The sequence below is a fragment of the Cyprinodon tularosa genome, unplaced genomic scaffold (genome assembly GCF_016077235.1).
Source record: "Cyprinodon tularosa strain WSP-4 unplaced genomic scaffold, ASM1607723v1 ctg447, whole genome shotgun sequence".
NCBI classification, from domain to species: Eukaryota; Metazoa; Chordata; class Actinopteri; order Cyprinodontiformes; family Cyprinodontidae; genus Cyprinodon; species Cyprinodon tularosa.
Window position 1 is genome coordinate 508,779 of NW_024039171.1, and position 14,321 is coordinate 523,099.

Below are 14,321 nucleotides of genomic sequence, written 5' to 3' on the forward strand. Positions count from 1 at the left end.
AAATCCTCCTAGATGTCTGATTACATCCTCATAGACATTTAGAACTAGACTGACACGTTTCAATAACACTAAGTAATTTATTCATTTCTAGCATTGCAATAATTAATGCTTTAGTGTTTTATTGGATTATGTTCAGATCGATTCACTTCAAGTTGTATTGTAGCCGGTTACTCTAATCTTAAAAACTTTATGTGGGCATAATTATATTTGAATTTGAATTTTCTTCTATCCTTTACAGATTCTCACCTTTGAAACGCCTGCTGTGGAGTGGGAGGATGGAGGGATTGAAGACGGCATTTATTTAATAGTAGCAAATGAATCAGTGGATTGCTCCAAAGGACTTGGATATCCATTGAACTATTGGTATAGTTACCCTTCTGACCTATTTTACCATCCGGATCCCAAGTTTCCCACTTTTGTAGCGAACAAGACAGAAAAAAAAGTCAGAATCATGATTCAGGTTTTTATTCTTTTTTTCTACTAATGTTCACATAAGAAGAAATCTTCTGTTCTAATTTGTCTTTATTTTCTTTCAGTGTTTAGACGGGCAGCTGGATCTGACAACAGAAGAGTTGACAGTGTGGGGTGTTAAAGATGGGAAGCAATATCCCTGCATCATCAAGGGCAAAGAAATAACAGATACTGAGGCTAAATATTTCATCTGTGAAATTCAAAACACAACTAATGTCCATTTTAATCAGCTGACGGTAATATTGTTAAACTGCAGTAAATATAATTATAAACCTTATTATACTGATGATTAAAACCAAAATCGTGTAAAATAGTGCAGCTTGGGTCAAAATGTAGCTGAAAATAGTTCATGTATTTGTTAGAAAAATATTTAATCTTCACGTAGCTCCAGTTAAACTGATTCTTAGCTCTAAATAAGCTGCAAAACCTGAAATAAAAACAGACATATTCAATCATTCATTCATTTATATCCATTTATCCAACCAAACACAGACTCCCTAATCGAAGCTTGATGAATGAAAGAAGAACAAACTTATTCTATCTGCCTCTTCATTTGTTTCATATAAACTCTCTATATGTTCTGTTAAAGTGTTTACATCCATCTTTTCTCAGTTATCCACATTTAATGTGATTACATTAAATACAATTTAAGGTATTTTGTGCAGTATTGAATATTTAAAATGAATTTTAACCTTTATACATCCCCAATATTTTTATATGTTGATTTAATGTCATCATTCTTGACTCTTTAATTCCTTGAATAAGTTCAATCTGCAAATTAGTACCTTTTATGGTGATATTTCACTCCATTTTAAAACCTGTTTTTTTTTTTTTTTTATTATCTCTTCGTTGAGTAACCATCTCCAAATACTTGGAGTAATTTCCTTACTGAAGTAGAAATGTTTTCTATCTATACTTTACTGGAGGAATTAATTTTTAGACAACTTTTTCCTTCTACTCCTTACAGTTTAGAAATATTCTCGTTAGTTTTCTTTCATTTAAGCTCATTTTCATTATGGCCTGTTGGTATAAAAAACAACAAAAAACAAATAAAAATGATTAGTTGCTTCCAGACAATTAATTGCTTTGTGGTTGGACTCGGTGCTGCCCCAACCTGTTGCTCACCACATACCAAAACAAATAGTTTTTCAAGATGATGCAAAGTTAAATGTGACGCTGTTACCATTAGTTATAAAACTGAAAAAATTAAGTCTAAGGAAGTTATTATCAATAATTTAGAGCGTTAAAGCTTCTGGCATTAACAGTTTTTCCTGCATTACTTTGACTTTTATACTTTAAGTAGTTTTAAAAATAGTACTTTTAAACTTTTACTGGAGTAAAAAGTTGAAGTTGATCCTCTAACTTCTATTAAAGTGTTTTTAAACAGTAGGATTTATTTCTACTGGAGTAATAATCATTAATACTTTTAACTGGTTCCTGTTTTAGGGACTTGCTTTATTTTTCATTGGTAACATTTTCTTATTTGCTTTTTATAAAACCTGCAGGATTTTATAATCTACTAATTCAAGAAATGTTAATAACTGAAGCGTCATTGAAAGGATCCCTGTGTCTTTTTTTATTGTATTATCATATTTTCAGCGTCTAATTAATTAATTGACAGCGACTGACATTAACACTGATATTTCTTCAAACAGGTTAAATATGGAGGAATGACAGTGCAGGTGTGGAATCCACCTCTTTGTGAGCAATACCTCCTGATCCTGCACCTCCTGCTGGTTCCCTCTCTCACTGTTGGTAAATCTGCAAATATTGACTCTAAAACATTTTATGCTATTATTATTATTATGCATAAAGATCAGTTCATCCAGTTTGTAACTGTTTATCTTTCAGTGTTGGTGATTCTGTTTCACTGCTCCTTTATGAAGAACAAACCCTGATTATTGACAGCGGTTTTTCCAGCTGAGAGTCGCTGTGACATCATGACTAGTTGAATCCTCCGTTCATCCATAAGAAATATTATACAGCTGCTTGCAAAAATTTAACGCAATGCTTCACTTTTTGAATTTGCAATTGTTTTCAACTGTTTTCTTTTTACTTTTCTTTATTTTTATATGTTCATATTATTTACCATTTTGGGAATAAAAAGCTACAAGCTTCTAGATTTCACCCATTAAGATAAAAATAATCTAATAATAGAGTTTAGTTGATGATTCAAGCTAAACAATCTGCCAGAATAAAACATTTATTCCTCTAGATGCTCCTGAGTTTAAGTTTAAGGCAAAGAATAAAGAGGCGATCATCCTGCTTCGTTTTCTTCAACAAAAATAATTATAAATCATAACAAATGTTAATACTGGCCATAAACAAATAATTATACAGTATTTAATTCCTGCTCACTCTAATATAAAAGCTAAACCTAATTATTTTAAGTGGACTGACAAATATTGCATAACTTTAAAATGTTCTCAAGTTTAAATGAATGTTTTAGAACCACTGAAAAAATGAGTCTTTGTTCTAAACTAGCTTTAATTTTTATGCTTGACTGTGGAGATTTGGAAAATTATCCATAAACTTTTAGCTCTCAGTGTTGTAATATATAGGTAGGTAGACTGCATTTATCAACATTATGCAGAATTACAAATATTACATGGATTATTATTAATGGTTTCTAATGTTGGCTTGTTAATAAGCCCAGCATAGAACAATTAAAGATAAATTAGTTATTGTAACAATTAGTGTGTTTAGATGGTGTTAAACAAAACCTCCCAGTGGTGACTTTTTTTTTTTTCCTAAACTAGTTAAACTAAAACAAATAGCTAGAATAGTCAAACATTTTGGATATTATTTCTTTTCATTTAATAATGTAAATATTTTGAAGGTTGGGGCTTTTAGCTGATATGATGGTGTTCCTGAAGGGATGTAAATCCAAGCAAATATCTCAAACCTGTGCACTGCAAAAATTGAAATCTAAGTCAATTTTTCTTTAAATAATTTTATTTTCTTTTGATTTGAGCAGATACTTGAGATAATTGTCCAACGGAATAGAAATCTTTCACATTTAAAATAGGAAAAATAAATTAATTCAAGTATTTAATTTCTAATTACCTCCTTTTAAGGTTAAAAACATGTTATAGATATTCCCATTATCTGCTTATATTAAAGACAAATAGACTTATTTTAAGAAATCTCTACTTTTTTTCAATGAAGAGAAATAAAAGCAGATGATTTAACAGGCAAAGAAAAACATCAAAAACAGTTTTGATTTTAGCAAAGTTAGGGGTTTTTACTCAATAAGTTTTATTTTTTCCTTAAATGTGTTTTCAGTATTTTTTTTTTTTTTTTTGTTTAGGCTAATGCAGCATGGCAATGAAATAAAAGGCATTTATTGAAAAAAAATTGCTGGTCAGTCATTTAAAAGAAGAAATATCTTCAGTAGTAGACAGTATGCTAAAAAATACTTTGTTATAATTCAGCTCAGAAAAATTTCTGCATATCAAAATCTACAATGAAACAGCTACCAAATACTGACAGGAGGTGGCGCTGTTACCATTGATGCAAACACCTTTATTTCCAGATGCAACAGAAAGATGTATGATAAAAATAGTTTTCATATATATGCCATTTTTTTTTCCAAATATATTTTATTGAATTTTTCTCTTTTAATGTACTTACAAACAAACTTAACATTGCAGACATGAACCTCTGCATACTAGCATTCACTCACGCACTCATCATTCAAACCTGCATTTGTTCTAAAATATACAAAACACTTTAGATTATGATACAGAAAACGTAATAAGACAATATGGAAATAAAAGCTGTATTCAAGACATCCATTTAATAAGCTCCGCCTTCAGTCTCTATCATCCTCATATATGGCTCCCAGAGGTTATCAAAGTCTTGCTGTTTACCCTTGGCGATAAATGTAATCTTTCCAGTCCGAGCGAATTTGCTTTTTCTTTTTTCCAGAGTCCCAGGGAAGGGGCATCCATGCTCCTCCAGCATAATGCAATAGATCTTCTGGCTTAAAGAAGTCCATAATCTATCAATTTGGTTTTAGTCTGTGATTGTTTAAATTCCACTGGGTATATTCCTAGAACACTTATTTTAACCTCTAATGTGAACTTTAAACAATTCAGATAGACACCTAATAACCTCCCTCATAAACTTCTGGATTTTAAGACATTCCCATAAACAATGGAGAAGAGTTCCTTTTTCAAATAAGCATTTAGTACACGTCTCTGGAATATCACTGAACATATGATGAAGCCTAACAGGTGTCATATAGGTTCTCATAAGCCATTTATATTGCAGAAGTTTAAATCATGTGTTTATCGTTTGTTTTTGCGCTTTTAAACAGGCCTGGTTCCAGTCCCCCTCATCTATATCTTCAAGAGTCTCTCTTCTCCAAGCTTCTAACTTGTCAACTGCTGAATCCTTAGAGGAAAGCATAAACAGATTATAGAAAACCGAAAGAAAACATTTCCCTTTTAAGTCTCCAACACGGGTGGAATATCAACTATTCGTTTCATTTTTGATGACGTATAGTTTTTCAATTGTAAATATAAAAAAAAATGTTTTGGGGTATTAAATACTTCTTGCTTAGCTCATATATTTATTATTTATTTTTATTTATTTAAATAGTTAAACAACAAAACCTCACAGATTTTTACATTTGTGGACTAAAACATTACAGCCTGAGAAAGTGAAAACAGGAATAAATTAATTACAAATGCAACATATCAAAGTTTGCTTGTCTTTTCCGAATCGTTTGCGTTGGCCTATATTTTATTATTTTGGTAGAAAAATCATACCCTAAAATGATTAAAATAATGTGATGATGGGGCTAATATGTGAGGGAAAAACGAACAAAGCTGAGCACTTCATCTTGACTTAATTTTTTAACAGCCTTTTCTTTATAAGAAACTCTGTCTGTTATAAGATCTGATTTAATTCAAATACTACATTTCCCTTTGGTCAGGAGTTTTTCAGGCCATACACACTGAAATTCTCTAACCACTATTGGAAATGATCAACCTGGACCAGGTGCTAGTGTAGAACTACAGGCCTAGATCCAGAACCAAACACACAGAAGCAGCTTTTAGATCTTTTTTAATAAAGTTGCCAAACTCACCCAGAGCCATAGCTCTGTTGAACCATCCATTCCACCTGCTCTCAGCAGGAATGATTTTATGGGATTGTTTATAAATAAGATTGATCTTATTAAAAATAATATCATTAGCACTCCTCTATCCGTGATTGGTTTGTCTCTGGTGGGTGGGGCAGCATCTGAGGTAGTCATTGAATCTGAATGACTTGGTCAATTATAGACCTATATCCAGTCTTCCTTTCTGATCTAAATACTTGGGAAAAAAGCTGCGGAACAAGTGTTTGATCACTTCCACCATGATGACTGAATTTCAATCAGGTTTTAGAGCTCCTCATTGCGATGAAAGGGCAATGGTGAAAGTCACTAATGATATTCTCTGTGCAGCACTAGGCTGATTTAAGACTTTTTTTTTTATCTTCCAGATTTTGTTAATGTTAAATTTTCTTCATGTTCCAGGGTTAGCTGTGGAGTACCACTTCTGAATCTTTATGCTCCCTAGCAAATTGAAGCCTTTTTTTCCGGTAAGCCCCACTGATTAGTGGATTTCTTACGGCTACACAGCTGTTCAGTCCCGATCCCTTGAGTTCCCCTCGCATTGTGCGTGTGGAAATGCTCCTACTTTCAGTATTAAACATAGCCCTGAGTTCTACTGTTGTTTTTCTTCGATTTGATCTCACCACACGTTTAAGGGATCGCCAATAACGATCATTCAGGATCTTTTTCCTGCCACATTTCTTCCTTGAAGATGATGGGTCCCCACTATCCTTCCAGTTTTTAATAATGCGTTGGACAGTTCTTAACCCAATTTTTGTAGTTTCTGCATCTCTTTAGATGTTTTCTCTGCTTGAAGCATGCCAATGATTTGACCCTTCTCAAACAGACTAACATCTTTTCCACGACCACGCGATGTGTCTTTCCACATGGTTGTTTAGGAAATGAGAAGCAAGTCATTGCACCAGTTGGGGTTAAATAACTTGTTGCCAGCTGAAAGATAATCGCCCATGCAGTAATTATCCAATAGGAGGCTCCTACCTATTTGCTTAGTTGAATCAAGGTGGCGACTGTTTTTTTTTTTGGCCATGCAGTGTATTTCGGTGTGTTCTTGGTTAATTAAAGTTTTGTTAAAAAAAATTGGGAAAATGTATTAAATAATGTTAAGGGTCGGCTGTTGAAGTGGAAGTGAGTGTTACCTAAAATGTCATATAGAGGAAGACTTCTGGTCATTTATAATCTAATTTCTTCCATCTTGTGGTACCGGTTAATCCTCCAGTTTCTCTCTCTCAAATGTTCAAAGGGTTCAGGTGGATTTTTTTGGTATTAACTTCACTGGATCCCTGAAAGTATTCAATTGTTGCAGAGAAGAAGGTGGACAAGGCCAGGTCCATCTGGCCAGCAGAGGTGCTGCTTTTTGTTTTCAGAGACTGCTCACAGGACCTGGAGATCTGGTGTGGAGGAGTATATCATGCTGCATTCTCTGGAGGTTCAGTGGCATGAGTTTGGATTTGTGTCTTTTTCTGATGGACTCCAGCAATTTTAACTCGTTTTCTTCCAGTTTTTGATAAGAGTGTTTCTCTGTGTGGACTTTGCTGAGGAAGGAAAGGCAGCAGCAGGCTGAGACTCTTCACCATCACCACATTCATGCTTATTGTGAGGGATTGCTGAAGACTCAATGAGTTTATGCAATCAGCTGGCTTTCCTTAGATAGAAAACTTTGAATCAGTCTGATTGGATGATCTGGTTGAATCGTCTCTGTGTCTCTGTGCCTCAGATGACTTGGTGTGAATCAGCCTGCTCATTTGTGGTTTTGCTATGTTCCTCCCATTTCTAGCACATTTATACAGAGCTGCAGAGTTTTATTGCCAAGATCAGACTACCTTTCACTCTGTGAGAGTCTGACTGAATCTGAGTGGCCTTATTTGATGCAAGATGATCCTGCTGGTTTTTGTTTTACTTCCTGAAACCTGTTTGGGGTCACATGGAAAGAGTTTTTAACTTGGCTGAAAGCATTCAGCAAGTCACAGTAGCTACCAACTCTGTTTACATCTCTACAGAGGAGAAGCTCTATCAGCTGAGCCACGACCTGACTCTGATCCACAGCCTGACCCAAAGAGGCATCCTGAGAAACGGGCATCAGATGGGCAATGAGGAGTTTTTCCGGATACCAGAATCAACTGCATTTAACGCTACTTTTAAAATCAATGTGTTGATTCCATTTATCAGAAACACCACAGTGGTCAGCTGTGGTGTGACTGACAACTGTGGTTACTGTGAGATTCTGGATCTGAAGAATATCTCAAAGATTCTGTATAGAGAAAACATTCAGGTGGGACCTCTGAGGAGCAGCAACGGGTCGGTCAGCTTTCTGGTTGATATACAGAAGGATCCAGCTCAGACTGGGACCTACATCCTGACTGCCATCAAAACAAACAGAGATGATTTAGAGCAGAGAAAATGCATTTCTGACGTAGTGACTGTCAACTTGCATGATACAGATGATACCGGCATTGGGGGCATATTTTCCCTGTCTGATTATACAGTTACGCCTGGAATCCAAACTGAAGCTGGTGTAGATTTTGTGGATGGATTTCAGATCAACTCAACAGTGTTTCTGTTCTCCAACGTGGCATCAGGAGCTAAAACCAACAAAGTCCGTCTGATTTGGCTTCAGGCTGAAACCAGTAAAGCTCAGACTCTAAAGTCTCTTGGTGGAGCGACTCTCAGTAGCTCTGACGGAGGTGAAGGCAGCAGACTGCTGGCCTCCTCGCTCATCCCAGGAGGACAGCAGGTCCTTTGGAGCGGAGTGTTCAGTTTGGATGGAGGAGAGACCAACACTGAGCTGCTGCTGTTTGACATCAGTCCTGATCAGAGCAGGACAACAGGCACCGATCCAGACTTCTATTACTCATCAAACAAGCCTAACATGCCGGTAGGTCGCTGGATTTAACTAAACCCCCTGATGATGGAAAACAGATCAAGACTCTAATTATAGACCTAAAATCAAATGTTTATTTATGTTCAGTTTTTTTAATTTCTCTTTGAGATTGATAAAGTATTTTTGAACTGAGTTGATAAAATGGAGCAGATTGTTAGACACCCAAAAAAATAAGGCAGGCTGTCTTCTATCAAAAATGTATTTTTTAAATTAATATCCAATAATGTTAAATATTTCACTAAACAGGTCATCAAAAGCATTTGCTTTGTGCTTTGTTCACTGACTATTGAATGAACTTCACATAACTACACATTGAAGTTATCACCTAATAGTTATTGAGCTGATTGACAATCGATGCAGAGTGCTCTGCTGCATTTCAACATTGAAGACGGTGGATAGAACTGTTCTACTATGAAACTATATTATAGGTCTCATATTTGTACAGCTACTGATGATTTTATATCCATTTAAACATTAAAGCAGAGCTGTTTTAATATAAACATTGATACAATTACAAGATAATTATTTCTGTTATCAGAGGTTTGCAAAAATATAGCCAATCTTATTCAATGTATCCTTAGAAAATTTACACACATTTTAAACAGATCGTACAGTCAGAAAACCCACTGATTGCATTGAGTCACTGACTTGCAGGCAATTGACTTGCATTGACCTCCAGCAGAACCAGGCTCGGTGTAACCGGCCTTCTGCTGAGGCCTACTGGGGGTTCAAGAGAGTAGCAGAAATACGAAGCACTGATCCACAAATATGATCCCTGTGGTACTCCACAGGTAAATCTAGAGCTTGAGAAATCTTAATCAGTAACATGAACAACCAGAATTCTTTCAAAAAAATAAGATTTAAACCAACCTCTTCCTAAAGCCAGGCCTGGGTTTGTCAGTTAATCCCCAGTGGGACCAGCACCTGCAGGAACTTCAAGAGCATTGGGGAACAGTCAGGAGCTTGGGCCTTGTCTACCTGACACTTAAACCCACTCTAGGGATGTAGGATGTCGGAGGTTTGTTGGGGAGCAAAGCCTGATTGGGTGTGTAAGAGCTACCAGCTAGAAATATTCAGAGTCGCCTCCACACATAGCATAGGCTCTGGAAACAAACTCCTTAAGAGAGGCTGTACTCTTCTACTACCATAGCAGTAGCATATGGAGAGAAGTGAAGGGCTGGGTGGGTTTATTTGTCTCCTAACTTAGCCGGGGGTCCAAGAGGACTTGGACGGTCGTCTCAGCCTATGGGCAGAGTGACGGAGTACTAGGCCTTCTTAGGCATTGTGCTCAATAGTGCCCCTCTTAGGGAATCCCTCATTCTTCTGGGGGACTTTAATCCTCATACAGGGAACTACAGTGATACCAGGTGGGATGCAATTTGAAGGAACGAACCTCCGGCTGTGAATCTGAGTGGTGTTTCATTGCTGGACTTCTATTATTCATGTGTTGTCCAAAATGCACATCATGTTGGACCATGTTGTATGCTTCTATTGTTGAGGCCCATAAGGCAACTCCCGAACCCTATGGCGGACACTGACAGTAGGGAATCTGTTCCCTCTGGTACCTGTTGTCCTGAGGAAGAAAACAGGTACCATGAGCCCAAGCAAGCTGCTGCTTTGGCAGTTGCCAACAGACTGCCATTAACATCCCTGAGAGTTACTTCTGCCCCCTGTCTGTCAGGGGGGCAGAAGATAAAAGACTTGTTCTTGTCTCCAGCAATATGTGGGGTCCACCATGGACAGGTCACCAGCCCATCACAAACGCTCCAGTTACATTTAGATATAAAAATATTGCCTCATGTAATCAAATTAATAAAAATGGCACACCAGGTGCACATTATTCTTTATTAGGCAGAGAAGGCAATGCAATGACTATGTGGTCAATAGAACGGAGGCGAGAACTTTACTACCAATAGTTTCACACAGTTTTCATCCTGGGACATAAAGATGAGCATGAAGTATTCAGCCTTCAATTAGTGAGAAGCTGCCTTTACAACAAAAGTTAGCTATGCTTATTTTCTATGTGTTTATGCAGGTTTATATACTTTAAATTTAATAACTATAGTTTCTGTTTCTCAGACAGAACCAAAGACCCTGAAACCAGAGATAGTTCTTCTGAAATACCATCACATGACCTCAGTGTTGGCCATGAGGCAGGGCGACTGGATGGTCTTCTTCTTTGGAACTGCTGATGGATTTCTTATTAAGGTGTGTATAAAATTGGTGAACAGGTGCACAGTTTTATATTATTAAAACACTTTAAAGTACAGTATTTCATTTTTTTAACTCTTTAATATGATGTTATTCTTATACATTTTTCTAAGGTCCACATTTGCGTGACCAATTTTTTCTATAATCTTTTTGCTGCTGTAAACAGCAGATTTTACCCATTGTGGGACAATAAATGGATTTTCTATTCTAAGTACTAAACACATTACCATTGGACAAACAACACTGTCTAAACAAAGATAATAGATTTCTGGTAACAGAAAGGAAATGATCTAGATTTTAATACAAGAAGTCAGCAATCACAACAGACGACAATCTAACCTAAAGGTCTTTATTTTTGTGTGTGATGGAGGGGGTTTATCTTAAATACATCTGCTGCTAATGCATTAAAGACTGAATACAGTTGGTTGTGGTCTGTTCATTAGCTGTTTGAAATTTACAATGTTGCACTAATGTGAAATGTTATCTTCAGATGTTGATGATTGTAGTTAATGTGTCCCAGAGGGTGAAGTGTTTTATATCAATTTGTCATTTACAAGCTGAACAGTTTGTGTTTTTGTCATTTTCTGATCAAGGCTGCAGGTTTAGAAGAAGTATATAGTGACTGCTTCTCTTTTTCAGCATGTCTGATAAATCCCTATCTTTGGGTTCTTGGATATTTTCTGATCAATTGCTGCCGTTACTGCGAATAATTAGCAGTACTTAATTCACAGTTGCCTGTTTTGGTTTCAGTGCACTTCTCTTTTTGTAGTTTCAGTTTGTCAAAGACTTGAGCAGTTCTTCATTTTGGGGGATGCTGTAGCTTTTTACAACACTGATACTGACACATCTAAACTAAAGGCTTTTTGAGTCAGTTGGATAAAAAAGCTATAGATTCCTGATCGTAATGCTAACTTCATCTTCCTGGTCAACAGCTTGGTCAAACACTGCTGTGGAATAATATTTCATTTCTCACTAATCAGCTTTGTTGTTTCTCACACTGGAACCAACAACCTGTCCAAGCTAATCCCATTAAGCAAAAGTGGATTGGAGGGTTGTCCTCACCACTTGAAGCTTCTTAGAGCATCCTTAGACTAGAGGTTTCTTATTGCAGCTGTTCCAAAAAAGCTAAAATCAATCCACTGGACTTTGTTTGAAGACGTTTTTCTTCCGTCCAGGAAGCTTTTTAGATTCAAAATGTCAGAAATAGCGTCGAGTTCCAGGTTTTAACCAGCAGCCCAACAAAGCTGTCATGATAGGCTTAAGAGGCTGAACTCACATGCAGAACACCACAGGAAGCTGAGTAAAAGTTTAACAGAGTTTATTGAAAAACACACAGAGTGATTATGAACTGGTTCTGGTACAGGTCCGGGACTGGAATCACTGACATCTGCAGAGATGGATAGTTTGATTAGCCAGGCAGCGAGATGGCTTGTCGAGTGTGTGAATCCAGAATTTACCTAGATGAGGTTCTGGCAGATCCTTTGAGAGAGGGGAAACCGGTTGGGTCCAAAGACTGTAGATTCAGCAGGGAGCTCAGCGGCAGCAGCGTCTAGCTTCTGAGTCGTTAGTTTCAGACCTTGACTTGGTTTCCTAGCTCTTCCTTGAGAGCTGTTGGAGGAATCCAGACTGATGTCTCCGGGTTTGGCTTCCTTGGGCAGGCAGGCAGGTTTCCAGACAAGCTCATCCAGAGCTTCAGACTTTGATCAGGTTTCCTATAAGGCAGAGAAGACAGAGGCAGGTTAGAATCTAGTTCCCCTCTAGAGTCTACTAGGATTCTATAAATTAACAGAGGCTTAGGTTTTGCTAACCAAACTTGGTCAACACTGCGGTGTTGAAGGAAGGTCTGGCTGCTGCTTATATAGGAAGGTCTCCTGATGGGCTGATGAGCTTCAGGTGTGCTGGAGGGCTCCAGCCCAGGAGACCCACAGCGCACTCTGCTGGAGAAAGGTGGTACATCTCCAGATCCCAACAGTAACCCCAGTCCCTAACAGAAAACATAAAACAGAAGAGGATCCTCGGCGCCCTCTGGTGGGCAAAGCCTCAGGATCCCAACAAAAGCCTTGTTTTTGTTTAGAAAACATGCAAATAGAAACGGATGAACGGGTCCCCCCCTTTGGAATGGGGGTCGTTTGGCTTCTTTGTTAGCCTGCAATGCCTCATACCTGTCTATGTCTCTGAAAGGGGGGTCGTTGGAGGGAATTGTTGGCCTGGCTGAATAGACGGGGTCTTCTGTCAGCAGCATATTGCATTAAACCAACTATTTTGGTATTTCAAAATGACTGGCCTTATAAAAGCTTCAACTATAATCTACATTGTTGTTTCCAGTTTGCTGTGGACTTGAATTATAAGCCCACCTGTCCAAAGGTGGTCTACAGAGCAACCGGAGAGCACAGAGTCTTTCTCAAAATCATTTTGGATCAAGCGGATCAGAAACATGTGTATTTGCAGTTTAAAAACAAGGTATGAGAATTTTTATTTCATATTTTCACGAAAAATTGTTTGTTTGTTTTTTTACTTTTTTGGGGTTTTTTTTTTCCAGATTAGTCGTGTTCCGGTCTCTAACTGCAGCACTCACAGAGATGTGAATGAATGTCTGTCTGCACAGGATCCCCACTGTGTGTGGTGCGTCTCTGAAGGCAGGTCAGAAACTTTCTTTACTGATGAAACCTTCTAACAAATGTGAACTTTGTGATGACACCCATTTATTATTTTTTAGCTGCACATTTGAAAATCACTGCAGAGATTCAGAGTGGTTGTCCATACCTAATGACACTCAGAAGAAAATCGTTTCCCACAAACTTGTGAGGGACTCCAGTGGAAATGTTGGTTTATTAACTGCATTCATTTAGAACTATTTGTTGTTCTTTTAGATTATTTCATATTTTTTGCTCTTTTCTTTTATAGATCAAACTAGTGATTCAGACACACCTGGAAAAGCACCTGAAAGTTCCTTCTAACTTCACCTGTGAATTCTCCACTAATTCCAGTCAGCTTTGTGGCCAAAATGGCCTTTCAGCACAGTTCCCTCAATGCAACTGCATCCTTCCAACTTTTCCTAATAATGGTAATAAAATGACCTAGTAAAATGACCTATTATCAATAATCTGAACAGTTCTGAACATATGAAGGTTGCTTAAAAATCTGCCAATCCTTCTTAGGGTCTGAACCCTTAAGACCAACAATATTACCTGCCTATAATAAACATCCAGTGTTTCTGATTAATTTGGTCTGGATGTATAAAGACTCAACATTTATATATTCAGCCTTATTTGTGGATGAACATTTTATCAGTTTAAAGCCGGAGATCTCTATTCCATTAACCTTATTTTGTACTTATTACAAACTTTAAAAATTGTGTTCTGTGGAAATACGTAGGATGCCAGTTTCTGAAGAAAATTTATTGGTTTCACGGAAGGATTTCATATAATATTCTTTACTAAATAGAATATCATCCCTTTCATAGGGTAAGTTTTACAATATATTTTTATTTTTCAGATCTTGATGTCACCATAAAGATCAGCCTTGGGAACTCTAAGCTGACAGAGCAGAGAAAGATAACCAATTGTTCAAGTATTAATGGACAACCACATTTTTTTTCGTAAGTTTATTTACAGTTGAAAAAAGAAATGTTTTTGT

The 14,321-nt window shown here is 37.0% G+C and overlaps 1 protein-coding gene and 1 long non-coding RNA gene across 2 annotated transcripts in view; both read left to right on the forward strand.

Moving 5' to 3' along the window:
• The window catches only part of LOC119793248 (plexin-C1-like), a 40,193-nt gene that overhangs the window by 15,517 nt on the left and 10,355 nt on the right, over positions 1–14,321 (forward strand). Inside the window, exons 2-7 of the mRNA XM_038300324.1 lie at positions 10,554–10,682; positions 13,011–13,145; positions 13,225–13,325; positions 13,402–13,507; positions 13,590–13,749; positions 14,181–14,283. Of these exons, the coding sequence (XP_038156252.1) occupies positions 10,554–10,682; positions 13,011–13,145; positions 13,225–13,325; positions 13,402–13,507; positions 13,590–13,749; positions 14,181–14,283 (734 nt within the window). The remainder of the gene's footprint in view (positions 1–10,553; positions 10,683–13,010; positions 13,146–13,224; positions 13,326–13,401; positions 13,508–13,589; positions 13,750–14,180; positions 14,284–14,321) is intronic.
• Positions 538–3,678, forward strand: LOC119793249. Its single transcript, XR_005282075.1, has 3 exons — positions 538–707; positions 2,127–2,226; positions 2,323–3,678. It is a non-coding gene; the product is annotated as an uncharacterized LOC119793249 (long non-coding RNA).